The following is a 20,234-nucleotide window of genomic DNA, read 5'->3' as shown; positions in this document are numbered from 1 at the left end:
CTCCTTGCATGCTCCCGTGCCATCTGGTGCGTCGCCGGCGTGCTGCACACTCACCGGATGTGCCCGTGTGAGTTTAAATTAGGGCTAAACACAATTACTAGTTCTTAACCAATATAGAGTAGTTAGTATTTTAGACGCTAACCAGCGGGGCCCCCTTCTATCATGTGGTCCCACCTGTCAGAAGGGGCAAAAATGTCTGAAAAATGTCTCAGAGATGGTCAAAGGCCTTTGACCAGACGGAAGTTGTACGGAGGGGCATTTCTATAAAGACACTTGACGGAAGAGGGGTATTTTTTAGCATACTCGAAATTTAGGGGCAAATGCCAGGTGTGGGCTCAAGTTAGGGGGAGAAATGGAATTGTCCCTTCTTTCTATGATGCATGTGTTGAGCCTTGTGTTACTCATCATTTCCCATAGAGATGGCTGCCTTGAATGGACTCACATCATTGTTTTAACAATTTTATTATATATACTCAACGCTTTCGTTAGAAGGTATTTGTCAAGTACAAACATAACTTAATCAAAGGGAAAGACTATCAATTGTAAGCGCAATTTAGAATGTCTATAAGATCTATTAATACTACAGAGTCATCAAAATCATGATGTGTGACACCCAGAAATTATTTTTGTATATGCCAAAGGGAAATGAAAAAAAACATGACCAATTTGAACAAGGAAACATTCGCATCATTGTGACGCTTAGGCACAATGAGGCATAAGATAAAAAAATTCGATATTATGCTGCCTAGTGTTTGGGACCCATCAACGTCTTACTAGCATCTTACTTGTCACCATCCCCAAAGTAAAAACAAATAGCATATAAATAAGTTTGTGAATAACTCCATGCCAAACTATAAATTACAGTGTGGCAAACAAGATAAATACCTTGTTGTCGGTGCACATCCTCCTATTATATGAACCCAAAAAAAAAACCAGCATCGTACAAGAGGGAGAAAGCAAGTTGAAGAGAGAGAACGGGGGATGCAATGTACAAAAGTTCCCATACAGTGTGAGTAATGTTCTCCATATACCATTCCCATACTCACCAAACTATATTGTTCCACCATCCACGGTTTTAACTGGCGATTCTTTTACTGGGCATATATGTAAGCCCATGATATAGTGTCAACAACAAAAATAGAGAGTATACTATGATAAAATAACTTCAGGGCTTCTATCAACAGGTTGGGTGGTATCTGCCTCCGAGACAAAGCAGAGGAGGCATGACTGCTAAGCTCCACAGGGACCTCAAGCTGAATCAAGTCACTAGCATGCCAGTACCAGTTGTTTCACAAGACCGGAAGGTGAAGGCGGCGAAACGAATTATAGTTCAAAAAGAAAAAGGAAAGAGAGAATGCTATAGTCGCCCAGCACACCTTCTGGAATCATAATCTCATGAACTCCCTCCGTTCCAAAAGAAATTTTCTTCCTTCCAATTTTGTAATATATGTAAATACATTTCACAATGAATCTGATCAAGCAAATTTGAGACTCTATATCTTGACATACTTTTACATAAATTTGGTCAAACTTAAAAAGTTTGACTCGTGACAAACCTAAAACTTCTATTCTGGAACGGAGGGACGGAGTACATACCATACAACATTCTTATGAGGCCTATCAACTCTCATCCTCCAAAGATGTGAACTCTTCCTCCTGTCACATAAATGGTTGTCCTATCCTAACACATGTATACAAGCAGATAAATCTAGCTGCTACATCGTGTAGGTGTTGCTGTCATGTTGCCATTCCAGTTAATTAGGACGCAGTATCCAGTTTTGCTGAGCTCATGCCCATGGAACCAGCTACATCATTGCCTCGCCTGACACCCTCTGTTTTGTTTTCTGATACAACAATGTAAATTAGTTCCTAACATAAAACAAGGATCTGCATTAGAATCAGACAATTTTTTTCTTTTTTTTTGGAAAAGGGGGTTTACCCCGGCCTCTGCATCAGATCGATGCATACGGCCTCTCTTATTAATGAAATAAAGAGGTTCAGAACATAAGTCTTACAAACAAATGAAAAAAGGTAGCACGTAGCTCACACAGAGCAACGACTAAAAGACACAAACGGGAAAAGCCACAAACCGGCTGGCATAATATGAGGTAGGTAAACTAGATGCCTATCCTATTACATGATCGCCATCCAAACCGGTTGAAGATATCCCGCGCAACCGTCTCCCACCGGACAGATCCAGTAACCAAACGCTCCCTGGCCTCCGTCGGAGTGAGTAAGGACCAAGTACGGATCAGCGCCGTAGCCCGGAACAACACCTGCAAAAAATGAGTATTTGATGTCCTGTTAAAAGCCAAGTCATTCCTGCAGTTCCAAATTGCCCATAATAACGCACATACTCCTACACGAATTTGTCTGGCTGTTTCGGGCTCCGTCCCGAGCAACCACGCCCCAAAAAGCGTGTTTACCGATCTCGGTGGAGTAATATTAAAGGCAATTTGCACGGTGCGCCACAACCCTTGTGCCAACGGGCAATCAAAAAATAAATGTTTGATAGACTCATCCCGATCACAGAAGCTACACCTAGTAGATCATGTCCAGTTGCGCTTAACTAGATTGTCCTTTGTAAGAATTACCTATTTATGCACAAACCACATAAACACTTTAATCTTCAAAGGAACCTTAACGTTCCAGACTACATTGGACGTAGGTATCACGGGCATTGCTAGCCAGCACTGCACGTCTTACAATTAGCCCAAAACAACGCAAATTATACGGGCATTGCTAGCCAGCACTGCACGTCTGCGTCCACATGTCGGCGACATACCGGGTACCAAAATGTTGATGAATTGGAAGTTGAATCTTGGTTTTCCTGAAACAGCAGTGACATGGTATGAGAGAGATGCTTCCTTCAGAGATTCTGGCCTATTAACTCCCGTCGTCCAGAGATATGAACTCTTCATATTCTTTCCATGAGGCATGTCTGAGCCTTGTATCACTCATCAATTTCAACAGAGATGGTTGGCTCAAATGGACTCGCATCTTTGATTTAACAATTTTATTAGAATAAACTCGACGCTTTCATTAGGAAGCAGTTGTGAAGTACAAACAAAACTTAATCAAAGGGAAATACTATCAATCAATAAGCCTAATGTAAAGTGTCTCTAAGATCTGTAATAAAACTTCTAAGACCACATAGTTATGGAAATTATGCGGTGTGATGCCCACAAATTACTTTCTTATGTGTCGTGGGATTGGGAAAAAATATGGTCGACTCATTCTGACCAATTTGAACAAAGTAAACTTTAGCATTATTATGATTCTTAGGCACAAGGAGGAATAATAAAAAGTAGGACTATTAGGCTGCCTAGTTGATTTGGGACCCATCAGCATCTTACAATAAAAGCAATAACAACTGGCTGTCACCATCCCCAAAGTAAAAAACATGTAGCATATAAATCAGTTTGAGGATAACTCCATGCCAACCTATAAATAACAGTGTCGCAAACAAGCTAAATGTCTTATTATCGGAGCACATCCCCCTTTTATGAACCCCAACAAAACATTGTACAAGAGGGCCAAAGCACATCGAAGACATAGAAGGTTAAAGCCAATACAAAGGTGACCATATATGGAGGTAAACAAGGTCAAGAGAGTCAACACAATAGTGAAACCATTTTCTGTACTAATAATTAGGTTTGAAATATCCCTCCAAAGATAGGGTGCCTACCAAGTTACCAGCATATAAAGGACCACACGTGTATGCTAGAGCAGGTCGTGAGCATTTATCTCGTGGAGAAGGAAGACTCCACCAAACTGTCACACTTGTGTGAGTAATGTTCTCCATGTATCTCGCCCTTTATATATACCACTCCATCTTCACAAAATCCTATACCCACAGTTCTAACTAGTGACTCTCTTACTGGGCATATATGTAGGTCCATATGATTGGTGTCAACCACAAAAAAAGTATCTCTAAGAACCGGAGAGATATGTATGGACATAATGCAGGAACTGGAGACATCAGGGACATTAGCAAGCACGTTTAATTCCACACATGCTTTGGCTCCTGGAGTGGACACTTTTGCAGGGGGTTCTATCGACAGGTTGGGTGGTACGTACCTCCGAGACGAAGCAGTGAAGGTGGGACGGCTAAACTCCAAAGGGAACTCAAGCTGAATCAAGTCACTAGTGCCCAAAACTAGTTGCCCCAAGACTGAAAGGTGGAGGCGGGAAAACGAAATATAGGGTTCAAACGGCGGAAAGCGGAGAGAGAATGTTATGGTGGCCCAGCGCATCTTTTAGCATCATAATCTGGTGCACCATACAACATTCTTATGCGGCCCTGTCAACTCCCATCCTCCAATGAAGTGAGCTCTTCCTCCTGTCACACAAAAGGCTGGCCTAGCACATGAATACAAACAGATAAATCCAGCTGCTACGTACGCCGTGTAGGTGTTGCTGTCAATGCAAGTTGCCGTTCCAGTTAATGAGAGCGAAACTAATCTCCAGTTTTGCTGAACTCATGCCCACGGAAGCAGCTATGTCACTGCCTCCCCTCACGTCCTCTCCTCTGTTTGCTGATACAACAATGCAAATTGGTTCATAACGTTACAATAATGCCCTGCATTAGAATCAGAGAATTAGCCGGAAACTCCACAAATACAATGCACATTAGATGGCACTGTACTGGCCAGCACAGCTGCGGGTCTGCGCCCACATGTCGGCGACATATACCCGGGTACCAAAATTTTGGTGAATCAGAAGTTGAATCTCGGTTGTCCTGAAACAGCAGTGTGACATGGTATATGCATATGGAGATCTTGGTTGCTAGGAAAGCCTGCTTGTAGTCAAAATGATATGCATAAAGTCTTACCAAACTCAAAATTTGATGATACAAATTCAGATTCAACGACCAATCAGCGCATAGGCAATGTTCTCCCATACCATGGAGATAGTTTAAACACAGGTTGTCATTTTCCACGACACTGTCGAAAACCTGAAAGTATAGAAACATTCATGTCACTGTCCTATCCTAGAAGACAGTGACATCAACCAAATCGAAACAAATACTGTGGCAGCACAGATCACATTTATAAGATGCTAGATGGTAAACTTACTCTCAGCAGCAGCAGCAGCAAGTTCTGATCATGTCTCCCCAGCTCTCCTCTCTCGCTGCATCCTTGGGCATTTGCGTAGTCTCAGCTCTCGCCATAGCCCTTCTGGTGATCACCCTCTACATCCTAGGCACAGCCGGATCCTTTGCCATTTTCTGCATCAGAGAGTTCACCCAGAGAGCCCATGACCGGCCACCGCTTATCGGTACCGTGTTCCGGCAGCTCAACAACTTTGACAAGATCTTCGATGAGCATGTGAAGTATGCGCTCCTGCACCCCACCATCAGGCTTGTCTATCCAGGGCACAGTGAGATCTTAACCGCCGACCCTGCCGTCATCGAGCATGTCCTCAAGACAAACTTCAGTAAATACAGCAGGGTAGTTCTCCTTTGCTCATCATTTTTGTTCCTCCTCCCTTTCCTGTTAACCAGTAATATGATGGTAGATGGAGTCTTCATGTCAGATGTTAAACTGGATCCTGCAAAATTTAAACAGAGGATGGTCGACAGCCAAAACTTGAGACCAATCATATACGTGCTATTTAGAGAGTAAACTGAATGCCTGTGGCAATTTACAAAAAGTAGAAGACAATAACCGAGTCTGACTACAATTTGACAATGATGGATCCTATTTCACAGGGGGCCTTCAACACAGAAATCGTGAAGGATCTCTTTGGAAATGGGATTTTTGTGACAGACGGGGACAAGTGGCGGCACCAGAGGAAGCTAGCAAGCCACGAGTTCTCAACCAAAGTGCTACGTGACTACAGCAGTGACGTTTTCAGAATGAATGCTGTAAAACTGGTAGAGAAGACCTCATCTGCAGCAGCTAACAGAATTACCATAAACATGCAGGTACTTCCATGATTATCTACCATCAATATAAAAGGATAGTATTGTAACTGCTAAGATCATATATCTAGCTTTAATAGTTCAGTCAACGCCTATGAAATTTAGAACTTTAAACTACAAAAGAGAGAAGCAAATCAAATCCTAGCTAGACCTAAACTGCCAAACAAAAATTCAGTTAACCATTCATGGCAAATAACTGGGGTAAACCTAGTTTCTTCAGAACTTCTGAATTGGGTTATCCATTACTCAGATTTCTGAGTGAGCAAAGAATGAATTGACTCCGAGTTTGAAGTTTTAGGTACACACTTGGAGTGACTTAATGCGCATTTGCTGGCAGTTCTCTTAATTTCCACCATTTCCTCAGGATCTTCTGATGAGAACAACTATGGATTCAATATTCGAAGTGGGATTCGGTTTTGAGCTTAACACACTATCTGGATCAGATGAATCCAGCATCGAATTCAGCAAGGCCTTCGATGAGGCAAATTCTCTTGTTTACTATCGGTATGTTGATATGTTCTGGAAGCTGAAAAGGTATCTTAATATCGGGTCAGAAGCTAAACTGAAAAAGAGCATAAAGATAATTGACCACTTTGTGTTCCAGTTGATCCATCAAAAGAGGGAGAACATGAAAAACATAAGTGGCCATGTAAGCAAAACTGTACGGTAGTTTGTGACAGCTATTTCAAAATTTTACATATGTTCAATTCTATCTTTTATGATAAATGCAGAAACCCAGAGATGACATACTGTCAAGATTCATACAGGAAAGTGAGAAGGATCCTGAGACAATGAACGATCGTTACCTTCGTGACATAGTCCTCAGTTTCCTGGTTGCTGGTAAAGATACCACAGGAAATACCCTTACATGGTTCTTCTACATGCTCTGTAAGAACCCGGTAGTGCAGGATAAGGTTGCCTTTGAAATCAGAGAATATGTCGAGTGGGCGCAAGAAGATACCAGCATGGAAATGTTCACCGCAAGATTGAAACAAGGTGCTATTGACAAAATGCACTACCTCCATGCTGCGATTACCGAGACCCTCCGGCTGTATCCTGGTGTTCCGGTGGTACAAATGATTCCTCTTGCTACTCATTTTAAGAGTAGAGTCTAAAACTAACAAGTCCAGATAGCTTCGACAGAATTTAATTTGGATCTGGCATACACAGTAACTTATTTTGTGGTACATTTTCAGGATGGTAAGATGGCAGATGAAGATGATGTACTACCAAACGGCCAACGAGTGATAAAAGGAGATGGAATGAACTACATGATTTATGCCATGGGGAGGATGAAATACCTTTGGGGTGAGGATGCCGAAGAATTCAGGCCTGAAAGATGGCTTGTGAATGGAGTCTTCCAGCAAGAGAGCCCTTATAAGTTTATAGCTTTCAATGTAAGTTCTACAGAGAAGACATGATTAGAGAGCCTATAATAATTTTACTAAGTGAACAGGTCTAATTAACAGATTAGATTTGTGTTGGTCACAACCTAGATCATCACCAAGAGTTGGCAAAGAACCTAGAAAACAGTAACATTAGTGGTATTTAAGTCTGGCCTTCTATTGCTAAAGCAGAAAATCAAGCATATAATATTGCATTCCAACAAGTAGGGTCCACCATGCTACTTAACTACTAATCACTTGTACTTTCAGAAGATGACGGCAACTAACAGCAAGCGCTCACATGCACCCTAATACAAAAAGTTGCATGGGTTTAACATCAGTTCTCAAGTTATAAATTCATTTTCCTTTAGAGTATAAGTAACCCTTTTCATTTGACGAATCTTCTTCCAATGATCAGGCGGGACCTCGTATCTGCTTGGGGAAAGAATTTGCATATAGACAGATGAAAATTGTGGCTGCTACCCTGATACAATTCTTCAGGTTCAGAATGGAAGATGAATCCAAGGGTCCAATATACAAAACAATGTTTACCCTCCACATGGATAAAGGCCTTCATCTATTTGTGTACCCCCGTGAAATTTAAGCTTGAACATCAGAACAGGCTACTAGATACTCTGTTGTTGCACTGAACTATGTACGTTATCAACATCTACTTTTTCAAGTTGTAAAAATAAATGTCACCAACCGATGTTGCATTCAGGTTAGTCAGATTATTCATACTTTATACTATAACTTTGCATGAAACAGAGTATATTGAACTGTCAGAAAACAGAGAGATATCCAGACTGGTGTGATGTCAACCCCAAATTTCCATTTACATGAAATTTGTGCTGATCCTAGCTAGGTAATTTTCCTCCATATTTAGTTCAGAATGCATCAAACTGTAGGTGTTCAGTGAGCATACCAGGAGTATTAACCTGGATTGTCCCCCAGATAAATGTCATACATAGAAGTACAAACAGATGGATCTAAGTCTAACTGCTGTGTCCTCATATAGATGTCGCTGTCAAGTTGCGAGTCCTTGACTGCCAATCCACTCGAGAATTAGTTTTGGTCTCACCACTATCCAGTAAAGTGATATTGTGTCTCCATCAATTCCAACACTCTTGTCTCATTTCAGTTTGTGATACATCAAACACCTGCAAAGCGTCTAGATACATAGTTGACAAAACTGAATTATTAGCTAATTAAGTAACATCATATATTCATATATAAGTGTCTTTGGTGCCTCTAAACTACAAATAACCAGAGAAAGTGGATATTAATTATTCTAGACAGAGTCAACCCAACTCTTTTATTCCTTTCCTGTTGCCCATTGGGGTCTATGCAAAGACATTGCCATTTTTGTTATATATTTGTGCATATACCAGCAACGACGCCAACACCCTCAATACTACATAATACCGGCAACAAATACATTGGCCTCCCTTCGTACAATGATCGATAGGCTGGACCAGTCACTTGTGGACACCTATCAGGGCCAGATGTCCCCAGGTTACAGAAACTGGGACTAAGTAGCCCACACCCCTTTTTTCTCCCGGGTTGTCAGGAGGTTAGCCTAGAGATCAATTCCAACACTCCTATTTCATTTCAGTTTGTGATACATGAAACACCTGCAAAGAGTCTAAATACATATAATTGACGAAAACTAATTTTTTTAGTTAGTTAATTGACAGAATATAAGTAGACAAAGTGTAGTCGGTGCCTCTAAAGTCTAAACTAGAGACAAAGAGTAGAACGCTGCACACCATACGGAGCAAGTGGACGTTATTAGAGATAGACAGAGTATGCCCATTCGCATCTTTGCCGAGACAAATGCACGGTCAGAAGGGCCAGTACCTATCTTTATTAAGATATATATAGGAGAAGAGACAGATTAATGCCCGGGAAATTGTGCTAGCACATCACCCTACATGGGTTCACAATTTGTTATTTGTTGGCGTGCACTGCAAAGAAGACAACACCTCCCGATCTGCAGCTCGTCTCCAAAGGCATTGACCAGAACCATGGATTCCTCCTCCTCGCAACTCCTCACAGCTGCGACAGCAGCCAACTCAACCTTCTACCTGTCCCAATGGAGATCACAGGTGATGATGGGAGTGGAATCCTCCTTGCTTGCACAGCAGAACAGCCTCCTCCGCACAATCCTCGCATGCATCCTCTCCTTCTTGACGGCGACCATGTCCAGCGCCGCGGGCGTCGGTGGTGGCTCGCTGTACGTCCCGATCCTCAACATCGTGGCCGGACTGAGCCTCAAGACCTCCGTGGCATTCTCGACGTTCATGGTGACCGGCGGCACGCTGTCCAACGTGCTCTACACCCTGCTGGCCCACGGCCCCGGGCTGATCGACTACGATGTCGCTGTGGTCTCGCAGCCGTGCCTGCTCCTCGGGGTGAGCGTCGGGGTGGTGTGCAACGTCATGTTCCCCGAGTGGCTCATCACCGTGCTCTTCACCGCGTTCCTCTCCTTGGCAACGTTCAAGACATACGGCACCGGGTTGAAGCGGTGGCGAGCGGAGTCGGCAGCAACGGAAAGGGGGGTGCTTGAGGGAGTGAGCACCAGGGAGGGCGCCGAGGAAGCACTGCTTATTGGCCAGAAAGAAGGGGCCGGCCATGGGTATCACTGGGTGGACTTAGCGGTGCTTTTATCCGTCTGGCTTTGCTTCTTCGTCATTCATCTGTTCATAGGAGGTGAGGGTGCCAAGGTATGATAATCTCTCGACTACAGAATCCTGACTGTTCTTTATCATGCAATTAACTTTTTCCATCGTCATGTCTTCAATGCTCCAAATTAGTAGTATGTTCTGAACTAAAATTTGTGAGGACTGGATACTTCCATCAGGGGGCTTTTGACATAAAGCCGTGTGGCGTTGCATACTGGCTTATCACAGTCGCTCAAATCCCTGTCGCCGTGGCTTTCACAGACTCGGAAAAGCCAAGTGGTTGAGCTGGTACGCTGCGACAGATCATACTAGCCAGTCTCCAAAAACACCTGCTTTTTTCACTTGATTTGCGATAACAAATTTTCCTTTTCTGTTTGTCTGACGACCCACGAAGGCAACTTACGTGAAGAGCAGGCTGGACGCTTTGCCGGTGTATGCCTTCCCCGTGGCTGCTCTGCTGACCGGTGTGATGGGCGGACTCTTCGGCATTGGAGGAGGACTGCTTCTCAATCCTGTCTTACTCCACATTGGAGTGCCTCCAAAAGTAACTCTCTCTTTTTGGGTGTTAATGTCTTGTTCAAATCAACAACTAACGGCAGGCTCCGTGGTTGATGAGTTCGTGGTTCTGATTCTGATTTTATTTCCCAGACAGCGTCAGCGACGACAATGTTCATGGTCCTCTTCTGCGCCTCCATGTCAATGGTCCAGTTTATAATCCTGGGAGTTGACGGGATCGTGGGCGCGTTGGTCTACGCCCTCACCTGCTTTGTGGCTTCCATCGTTGGGCTGGTCGTGATAGAAGGGGCCATCAGGAGGTCGGGCAGGGTTTCGCTCATAGTCCTCATGGTTGCTGCCATCTTGGCGCTCAGCGCCGTCGTCATAGCTTGCTCCGGCGGGGTGCATGTCTGGGCGCAGTACACCAGTGGGCAGTACATGGGCTTCAAGCTCCCATGCTAAAACAAGAAACTAAAGTGGAGTAGGCACGCTTAGCCGCGCCAGCAAGTCTGAGCTGTTCAAATAAACTTTTTTCTTATCATGCTTTGCCGCACTGTAAGGCAATGGGTTTGATATAAATTGTACACTTGAATCTGCTGGGATGTTTAGCTAGTGAAGAGTTCGCATGTAACAATTACAGTATTACACTATTTGAACTGCTAAGTTTGTGAAACAAATAATTCAGATATAGACACGGCCCATGGCACATGTTCAAATTCATAGGGAAAGTAGTATTAGCCTAGGATTATTCTAACAGGCCCTGAATATGCCTACAAGTTAATTAAAGGTGAAAAAAATGACAGCTATGAAAAAGAAAATCTATAATGGATTGTGAATATTCATCTAATTGTGTCATAATAAATGCACAATGGTAACCAATGCAGATAAAGTGTAGGCATAAATAGTATTTTAGACTGAGAAATGTATATCACAGGTACCTCATGACAGGCGTGTACATTGGTCGCATAAATTAAAAGCAGTGCAAGAAAAGAGACGATCAACAAAATTGAGCATGGGGTGTGACCTGCAAGAGTACATAACAGAAGTGGCAATAAGTGTCAAAACTAATTTACTGAAATGATATGAATAAATTCACACATAGCAGCAACAATGGGTTTACTAAAATATATGCACTTCTCAGAAAGAAAGAAAAAATTGACTGGTCCTGAAGTTGTATAGTTAATTCAGAAAAATTATATGCAGCATACTCGTTACATCACTAGCGAGTTCTACATGGAGATTATCAGACAAACACTCACCAGCAATCAGCTCAAATATGAAGGCACAATAAGGCAGAAGGAACCCAAAAGCTTTTCAGTCGCCTACCATGACCCACTGAGGCCCACTGAGGACAAAAGCATCCATGTGCAGTTGCTCGATTAGAGTAAACCAAAGAGGCCTTCTGAGCACTTGCTTTTGGATTGCTCCACATATATCAATGCCATACATAAAAGTACAAACAGATGGATCTAACTGCTGTGTCATCGCGTAGATGTCGCTGTCAAGTTGCAAGTCCTTGACTGCCAATCCACTTGAGAAATAATTTTAGTTTCACCACCATCCAGTTTGCTGAACTCATGCTCACGGAATCAGCTATGTCACTGCTCCCTCTGACTTCTGCTTGCTCGTACCTAGAAGCCAAGGAAGTGCACTCCAAAGATCCAACCATGCTGTGCAGAAAATTTGCTCAGAAACATCACATTGATGTATATAAAATAATACTATTATATGCGAGGTTTAGTCCTGGGGCCACGTGCCAGTGACATATATCACTATTCTGTGTACTTAATGTTGCTGAACCAAAAGCTGAATCTTCAACACAGTTTCCAATTATTATTTGTTCTCAAGAGTGGACATGATTCTTCACCACCATCTTGGTCTTCCCAATCTAAGTTCATCCTGAAACAGCAGCATATAATATGGTATAAGTGAAATATGCATATGGAGAACTTGATTGCTAGGAAAGTTCCAACCCAAAATATCCACACTAAGTCTTACCAAACTCATAATTTAGAGATATCAAAGTTGCGCTTGAAACCTAATCAACTCATAAGCGATTCTCTTGGCCACATGACTGCCTATTTTCCAAAACCCCGTGAATATAGTAATATGCATGTCGCTATTCTAGTCTGGAGGACAGGGACATTGACTTTCACCAAACCCAAGATACAGTGGCTGGCCGGCTGTGTAGATTACAGATATAAGATGCATAGGGTAAGCATATTCTCAGCAAGCAGCACCAGCAGCAGGCAGCTGTAATGGTTCCCCAGCTCTCCGTTGCTGCGTCCATGGGGATGTGCTTAGTTTCAGTTTTAGCCATAGCCTTCCTGGCAATCACCCTCTACATCCTTGGTGTTGTTGTGTCCTTCGCAGTCTTCTGCACCAGAGAGTTCGCCCAGAGAGCCCAAGACCGGCCACCGCTCATCGGGACTGTGCTTCGTCAACTGAAGAACTTTGACAAGCTCTTTGACGAACAAGTGTCATATGCGCTTCTGCATCCCACCAGCAGGCTGGTCTATCCTGGGCACAGTGAGATCTTCACCTCTGACCCCGCTGTCATCGAGCATTTTCTGAAGACCAACTTCAGTAAATACAGTAAGGTGATTCTCCATGCTGATCGTCTCTGTTCCTCCTCTGCCTTTCTTAATGATTAATAACTAGTCCATGTTGATCGTCTCTGTTCCTCCTCTGCCTTTCTTAATGATTAATAACTAGTCCATGTTGATCGTCTCTGTTCCTCCATACAGTGAGGAGTGATAGATAGATAGTTTATTCAGAATTTCGATTTTTTGATGATTATAAATCCTGAAGATTCATACAATGGATGATCAAGTCAAACTTTGAGTAGTTTCTTCAGTGGTAACTACATACTATAATTTGCTATGATATGATTGAATAACAATGTATTTTGCAAGGTAGTGAGACATTCAGCTGACAGTTATTAAGTAAACACACACAATCTACTCATAGTGCAATACACAGAGCAATCTCCATTCAGAATAGGATGATTAACACCATATTGCCCTGAATCTAATCGCAAAGAGGCAGTTATTAACCTTAAACCTAGATACAGGCTAGTTGGGTTGCTCATGTTTTACCCCTACAAGAAGAAGATCATGTTGAATAGTTACTGCAAATGTATGTAAAAGTTAAAAAAAAAAAAAAAGAGCCGATGAGCACAATTTTTTGATGACGTTGGAGCCTATTTCACAGGGGGATTTCAACACACGAGTCATGAGGGATCTCTTTGGGAATGGAATTTTCGCAACTGATGGGGAGAACTGGCGACACCAGAGGAAGCTAGCAAGTCACGAGTTCTCAACCAAAGTGCTACGTGACTTCAGCAGTGATGTTTTCAGAATTAATGCTGCAAAGCTGGCAGAGAAGATTTCATACGCAGCAGCTAACAGATTTACCATAAACATGCAGGTACTTCCATGACTATCAATAATAAAAAAATACAATATTATTAAGTGCTATAAGATCATATTTGCACCTTTTATCTCTTCTCCATTTTATTTTAGCACTTTAACATACGAAAGACTAAAGTGAATTTAATCCTACACCCAAGCAAACCCAAATTCAATCTAGCTATAATGAGAAGAAACTGGAGCAAGGCTTTCACTAAAAACTTGTAGATTGGACTATGCATATCTCAAGTTTTTGAGTGAGCAAAAAAAAAATTAAGTGGCTTGAACAAGCTCAACTGCAAAGTTCAGAGACCAACATGGTTGTTTCGTTCTTCCTATTTCTACCTTTTGATTGCAAATTTTATCAGGACCTTTTGATGAGAACAACAATGGATTCCATGTTCAAAGTGGGGCTTGGTTTTGAGCTTAACACACTATCCGGATCAGATGAATCTAGCATTCGATTCAGCAAGGCGTTCGATGAAGCAAGCTCTCTTGTTTACTACCGATATGTTGATATGTTCTGGCAAGTAAAGCGCCAGCTTAACATCGGATCAGAAGCCAAACTCAAAAAGAACATTCAGATAATCGATGATTTTGTGATGCAGTTGATCCACCAAAAGAGAGAGCAAATGAAGAATAGGCATGATCAAGTAAGGGCAACAAAACTCTTATCTCGCTATAATTTGCTACAATCTGTGTATGATATAACACAGTTTTATAATGTCCAAGTCTCAAATACACAGATAACTTGAGGAATAATGTTTAACTTGGCATTGAAATAGATATTGGTATCCAAATCATTTCAAATACACATCCTGTAATAGGCTTGGCAGGATTAGTTGAAGTATATAATATATATCACATGGCATCAATTTCTAACACCTTAGAATATGGAATAATTTTAAGGTAGTATAATGTTGGTCATCTGGATACGGTCAGCTAAAAATTCAAGAAACATTCTTCAAATAAAGAAAGCTGTAGAGAAAGCTGCATATACCATGCTGTATTAACTAGGCTTTCTCTTTTATGATGCATGCAGAAAGCTAGAGAAGACATACTATCAAGATTCATACTGGCAAGTGAGGAGGACCCAGTGACAATGAACGATCGCTACCTACGTGACATAGTCCTCAGCTTCCTGATTGCTGGGAAAGATACCACAGCAAATACCCTATCATGGTTCATTTACATGCTCTGCAAGAACCCCATAGTGCAGGATAAGATTGCCTATGAAATCAAGGAATCTGTTGAATTGGCGCAAGAAGATAACATTGAGACCTTCACTGCAAGGTTAAAACAAGGTGCCATTGACAAGATGCAGTACCTCCATGCTACGTTAACTGAGACACTCCGGCTGTATCCTGCTGTTCCAGTGGTATGAACAACTCCAAACTTCGACAGCTATTCCTTGTAGGGAGTACAATACAACTAAAATGAGACATCACTTGTTATTGCAACTAATCATAACCTGAAACATTGGTAAGTACCGGATTGGTTTGTAGAGTAAGCATACCCTGTATTGTAAATTATATAATAGTAATGATAAATCTGAGCATGTAAAGTAATAGTACGTAGTTTATGCACTTTCCCAGCTTTTGTCCAAAAAAGAACAAAAATCAAAAAGGGTGTAGGATTGTAGCTGTAGGAATGAGTTCCAAAAACATAATTGAAGGGAGGATAATACTAGAATAGCTGCTGCTGAAAAAATAGACAGACATAAATTGCTAGATATAATGTTAAACTGCTGTCAAAATCATTAAGAGAAATATTTAATTTGAAACTTCTAAGTTTTACACAGAAATATAGTCTCCAGAATGGCATTGCCATGGTTAAGAAAAAGTTTGGCAATTTTACAGGATGGCAAGATGGCAGATGAAGATGATTTGCTACCCAATGGTTATAGAGTGATAAAAGGAGATGGAATGAACTATATGATCTATGCCATGGGGAGAATGAAATACCTTTGGGGTGAGGATGCTGAAGAATTCAGGCCTGAAAGATGGCTAGTGGATGGAATCTTTCAGCAAGAGAGCCCTTACAAGTTTATATCTTTCAATGTAAGTATTACTTGAGAAATAATCTCTGCACATGTTTATAGGGCCTATAATTTTATTCAGCGAGCATGTCCAACTCTGACAAATTGGGTTATGTCAGGCACAGGCGAGAATATCACTATAAGTTGGTATTTGGTGAAAAGCATATTAAAAAGTCACACTGCTGTTATTTAAATATGATCTTCTGTTGTTAAGATAGAAAAACAAGCATTTTATTACAAATAAAGTAGGAAACAATATGGTAACTAATTGCTAATAGATGTGCTTTCAGAAAGTACTGCAACTGACATCAAGCGCTTACAAACAAACTAATAAAAAAGTCTGCATGTGTTAACATCAATTCTCATGTCAAAAACACAAGCAAAGATAGTTCTATTTTTCCTTTAGAGTTCAGATGGCAATTTTCATCATTTAATAAGTCTTCTTCCCATGATCAGGCGGGCCCACGTATATGCTTGGGGAAAGAATTTGCATACAGGCAGATGAAAATCATGGCTGCTACCCTGATACACTTCTTCAGGTTCAAACTGGAAGATGAATCCAAGAGTCCAGTATACAAAACAATGTTTACTCTCCATATGGATGAAGGCCTTCATCTTTTTGTGTACCCCCGTAATATTTCAGCTTGAACACCTGAACAGGCTACTAGATCTTTTCTGATCACACTGTCATATGTAAATCTCCAACAGCTACTCTTTTGACAAGTTGTAATAATAATGTCCAGTTCTCGCATAAGAAGAACAAATTAAGTAGCATGGGTTAATGGTCCTATTGCTGAACCAAAAGCAAATAATATATTTTCTTAGTCCCAGAATTCCCAATTACCCCAGAATGATATAATAATTGCTCTGGGGAAGCAAAACAGAACAAGCAACCTCGAATCAAACAACAATATAACATTTCACAATTGCTTACAAGAGATTGCACAACTTGTTATATATAAGCAACTCTGATCTAACATAAGAAGGTCCAAGATAAATGGTTACACAGATGTTTATTCAGCTAGAGAGGGAAGCTGGAGACCAGGCCTTGATGCCCAGCCTTTGATGTTTCTGTAATTCTCAACCACCTCTTTCCTTAGCCTCTCAGCAGAAACATCCAAATGACTCTTCCGCTACAAACACAAGAACAGCACACTTAACCCACGAAATAACAAAGTAAATGAGTTCACATAGAAGGACATGAGAAGAGAGGGCACCTTTGGGAATGATAACTTTGGTGGAGCCTCAACAATATCACCAAATTTGACCTTCTCACGTCCAGGGAATTCCAGATGAGTCTCGGACTTACCAGCCTTACGCTTCTTTTTCTTCTCATCCAGATGTCTGAAACCAATGATACAAGATATGTTATCATCCATTTATTATACGTTGCTACAAGCGAATGTGGAGGTTTTCTTAAGCAGGTGCCTACTACAGCAGAGCATTTGTACTAGTTCAAAAATGTATGCGATTAACTTAGCATCACTTGAAGCAAGATACTATGTATATGGCATTTTATTTGCACCAGGCAACATAGAAACAAAATGGATTGATGCAAAAGCTACACTGTCCGAGCCAAGCAAACCAGGACAGATCAAATGGTTAGATCACTCACTTCTTCCTTTTCTGCTTCTTTGAAACCGAGACATTGGCCTCGAGCTCCTTGAAACGGAGATCCTCGACCTTCCCCCGCTTCCTCTTCTTCTTTCCACCATCAGCGTTCGCGTTCTCATCGGCCACCGGTCCACCCTCTGCTGCCTTGGCATCCGCGGCAGCCTCCAGGGTCAGCTTCTTGGTTTTCTGCACAATCATTCGCCAGCTACTAAATTACAATGGCGCAGACCACAGTGCTCTTGTGGAACGAGACGAATTGTGTTAAGCAGTTTTTCAGGTCGCATCCGGTCTCTAGGAGAGGGCATTACCTTATCCTTCCCGGCTTTGTCCTTCCCCGTCGCATCGGCGCCATGCTTCCCGGGAGCCCCTCCTGGTCCTGGGCAACGAGCGAGAGGATTAGCGGGCCAGCGCTGCAGCTGCCGTAGGAGAGGCGATACGGGAGGGTAAGGAAAGCTCACCTGAGGAAGCGTCGGCCTTGCCCCCGCCGGCGGCGCCGTCCTGCTTCTTCTGGATGGCGATGAGGCGGCGGAGCTTGGACGGGAGCGCCTCGAGCTCCCGCTGCTTGGGCGGAGGGGGCAGCCGCGCGTCGCCCCCGTGCGCCGCCCGGTAGTTCTTCTCCCTCCGCCGCACCCCCTTCCCCGTCATCTCCTCCTCCGCCGCCGCCGCTCGATGCTTGGTTTGTTTTCCGCCGCCGCTCTCTCCGGGTTAGAGCAGAGGAGGAGGCGAGGTTACAGCCGCCCAAGTAGGCCGTTAGGGCCTAAATTGCCACTGTAGGGGCATGGGCTTCTTTGGCGCGGCCCATGTGAAGGGGCACATGGCTCTCGTGACGCGAAGCTTCCCCAAGAGAGAGAAAATGGCAGATTCTCAAAAAGAGAGAGAGAGAGAGAGAATGGCCAAACTGCTCCTCTCTCCTTTATGATTCATGCAATTGGATACCTCTTCTACCCGTAATTGTAGAAAAGGGCCACAGTTGGGGGAAATTATCCACCAGTGTCACCTACAAGTGGATACCTCTTCGTTTCTTCCCTCTCATCCAATTAAATAGATCATTTCTACCAAAAAAATCATTCTTGAAGCTGAAGCTAGATGAAAACCAAACATTCTCTTTGATAGTGCTACAACTTATATATGAAACTGCTCCAAAGTGGATTTAGTGGAGTGAAACTAATTTTGATGAAGTGGCGCAGTCCCAAACAGGTCCTTAAGGTGTTTCTCCAACTGGAATAGATGTGACTGTCATGTCTAGCTAGTTTGTTCTCTATGTTAAGACTGCTTAGACACAAACAGGGTTTGGAGCAACATGAGTAAGTAGAGATTATAAGGTAGCTGCAAATTGGATAGAACAGGGTGAGGAGCTGCGATAGACCAAAGCGGGCAATATACGTGCTTCGCGAGGGTTTGCCAAATCGTTGGTGTTAGCATGATGGATTGAGAGCTAATTCACATGCTCGTGAATTCTTTGTTCTAGACAGTTCCTAAATAATCGTCAGTGTTAGCATGATGGATCTAGAGTTAATTGCCATGTTTTGTTTCTTCTCTATATTATTAAGATTGCTTAGACACAAACAGGATTTGGAGCAACACTAGTCGCGAAATCTTTATTCTCGACAGTTCCTAAATAATCATCGGTAGTCCGTCTTACCTTCTGAAGTACATATTGTGGATTTTCGTTCATCTTATTGATCTACAATATGTTTAGATTCCAGGGATTGTCTTTGCAAGAGGGCCTGCTGTCGATGTGTTGATTCTTTTGGAGTCCAAAGGGCAAACATATGATGTTCATAAGTTTCTAAAAAAGATGGCATCCATACTGAATAGGTATATACTACTCCGTCCCATAATATTAGACGTTTTTGCAAGATGTTTTAGTCCTATATTATGGGACAGAGGGAGTGGTATATTGCTGTGATTTGCAGTGAAAGGATGCATATTCGGTGAACACAAATTCTATTGATTGTTGACCCTTCCAGAAATTTTAGGCTAGAGTTCCTATTGGAAGATTTATATTGGAGCTACCAGCTGGAGTGCTAGATGATGAAAACGGTCACTTTGTTGGCACTGCGGTCCGAGAGGAAAGGAAGCTGTTTTGCTCCTATTTGGGACGGGACTTTGAATTCCAGAACAAAATTAAAAAGGAAGAAAATCTCAGCAGGCGGGCTGAAATCATAGAAACGTTGTCCAGCTTATGAGAATGGAAGGAGGTTCAACTATGGCGTCATTTTTACCGGTAGATGGTAAGAGAGGTACTACTGCTGAGGGAGTTGGCTTGGTGCCTCGATCTGACCATTTAAATTTCCGCTGATCCTGCTCCCGTCTTAGGCAAATATCTTCGTAAATAAACCTTGTAAACAAAGAATGTCGATAGACCTTTAACATCGCTGGAAAATGCATATGGGGTTTACTCTCAAATGACATAAGTAAAAATATAGGCATACACTGATAGTATATTTTGGCTTGTTGGAAAAACAAGATTTATACTTCCTCCATTCCTAAATATAAGTCTTTTTCGAGATTCAACTACGGACTGCATACGCAGCAAAACGAGTACTTTAAAATCTGTCTATATACATCTGTATGAAGTCCATATGCAAAATCAAAGGAATATAGTATCGACTGAGACATAACAAAGTCTCAGTCGACTAAGACTTAGCAAAACTGCTATTATAAAGGCTTTGGACCTAA

The 20,234-nt window shown here is 42.2% G+C and overlaps 3 protein-coding genes and 1 pseudogene across 4 annotated transcripts; 3 read left to right on the top strand and 1 right to left on the bottom strand.

Annotated features, from left to right (window-relative positions):
* Positions 1-5,108: 5,108 nt before the first annotated feature.
* On the top strand, positions 5,109-7,915 carry LOC123154981 (cytochrome P450 704C1-like). Of its 2 annotated transcripts, XM_044573563.1 has the most exons (6): positions 5,109-5,453; positions 5,714-5,929; positions 6,291-6,575; positions 6,658-6,996; positions 7,123-7,323; positions 7,730-7,915. In XM_044573563.1, exons 1-6 carry the CDS (start codon positions 5,109-5,111, stop codon positions 7,913-7,915), a joined length of 1,572 nt encoding a protein of 523 aa, XP_044429498.1. The 2 variants fall into 2 exon arrangements, 1 of the variants encoding a protein (XP_044429498.1); XR_006477147.1 differs by lacking the exons at positions 5,109-5,453; positions 6,658-6,996; positions 7,123-7,323; positions 7,730-7,915 and having other exon boundaries at positions 5,776-5,929; positions 6,264-6,475.
* A 1,421-nt stretch (positions 7,916-9,336) lies between these two features.
* LOC123152493 (sulfite exporter TauE/SafE family protein 2-like) lies at positions 9,337-11,446 on the top strand (annotated as a pseudogene).
* A 903-nt stretch (positions 11,447-12,349) lies between these two features.
* Positions 12,350-16,689, top strand: LOC123152517 (cytochrome P450 704C1). The gene is made up of 6 exons (XM_044572043.1): positions 12,350-13,090; positions 13,704-13,919; positions 14,269-14,553; positions 14,943-15,278; positions 15,760-15,960; positions 16,395-16,689. Exons 1-6 carry the CDS (start codon positions 12,749-12,751, stop codon positions 16,584-16,586), a joined length of 1,572 nt encoding a protein of 523 aa, XP_044427978.1. The 5' UTR covers positions 12,350-12,748; the 3' UTR covers positions 16,587-16,689.
* A 132-nt stretch (positions 16,690-16,821) lies between these two features.
* On the bottom strand, positions 16,822-18,291 carry LOC123152518 (multiple myeloma tumor-associated protein 2 homolog). The gene is made up of 5 exons (XM_044572044.1): positions 18,011-18,291; positions 17,861-17,928; positions 17,554-17,738; positions 17,156-17,282; positions 16,822-17,071 (listed from the first exon to the last, which is right to left on the bottom strand). Exons 1-5 carry the CDS (start codon positions 18,195-18,197, stop codon positions 16,952-16,954), a joined length of 687 nt encoding a protein of 228 aa, XP_044427979.1. The 5' UTR covers positions 18,198-18,291; the 3' UTR covers positions 16,822-16,951.
* Between the last annotated feature and the right edge of the window lie 1,943 nt (positions 18,292-20,234).

Source organism: Triticum aestivum, chromosome 7A (genome assembly GCF_018294505.1).
Source record: "Triticum aestivum cultivar Chinese Spring chromosome 7A, IWGSC CS RefSeq v2.1, whole genome shotgun sequence".
In the NCBI taxonomy this organism is placed as follows: domain Eukaryota; kingdom Viridiplantae; phylum Streptophyta; class Magnoliopsida; order Poales; family Poaceae; genus Triticum; species Triticum aestivum.
Note: the sequence above shows the minus strand (reverse complement) of the source record. Positions and strands in the feature narration are given on the sequence as shown.

What these genes read in the sequence shown, in the direction of transcription:
- LOC123152517 (XM_044572043.1), top strand. Translation starts at nt 12,749, where the DNA reads ATGGTTCCCCAGCTCTCCGTTGCTGCGTCCATGGGGATGTGCTTAGTT. An exon ending in ACTTCAGTAAATACAGTAAG is followed by an intron (nt 13,091 to 13,703) that starts GTGATTCTCCAT and finishes CCTATTTCACAG; the next exon opens with GGGGATTTCAACACACGAGT. An exon ending in ACAAGTTTATATCTTTCAAT is followed by an intron (nt 15,961 to 16,394) that starts GTAAGTATTACT and finishes TCCCATGATCAG; the next exon opens with GCGGGCCCACGTATATGCTT.
- LOC123154981 (XM_044573563.1), top strand. Translation starts at nt 5,109, where the DNA reads ATGTCTCCCCAGCTCTCCTCTCTCGCTGCATCCTTGGGCATTTGCGTA. An exon ending in ACTTCAGTAAATACAGCAGG is followed by an intron (nt 5,454 to 5,713) that starts GTAGTTCTCCTT and finishes CCTATTTCACAG; the next exon opens with GGGGCCTTCAACACAGAAAT. An exon ending in GAATTACCATAAACATGCAG is followed by an intron (nt 5,930 to 6,290) that starts GTACTTCCATGA and finishes CCATTTCCTCAG; the next exon opens with GATCTTCTGATGAGAACAAC.
- LOC123152518 (XM_044572044.1), bottom strand. Translation starts at nt 18,197, where the DNA reads ATGACGGGGAAGGGGGTGCGGCGGAGGGAGAAGAACTACCGGGCGGCG. An exon ending in CAAGGCCGACGCTTCCTCAG is followed by an intron (nt 17,929 to 18,010) that starts GTGAGCTTTCCT and finishes CTCGTTGCCCAG; the next exon opens with GACCAGGAGGGGCTCCCGGG. An exon ending in AAGAAGCAGAAAAGGAAGAA is followed by an intron (nt 17,283 to 17,553) that starts GTGAGTGATCTA and finishes CATTGGTTTCAG; the next exon opens with ACATCTGGATGAGAAGAAAA.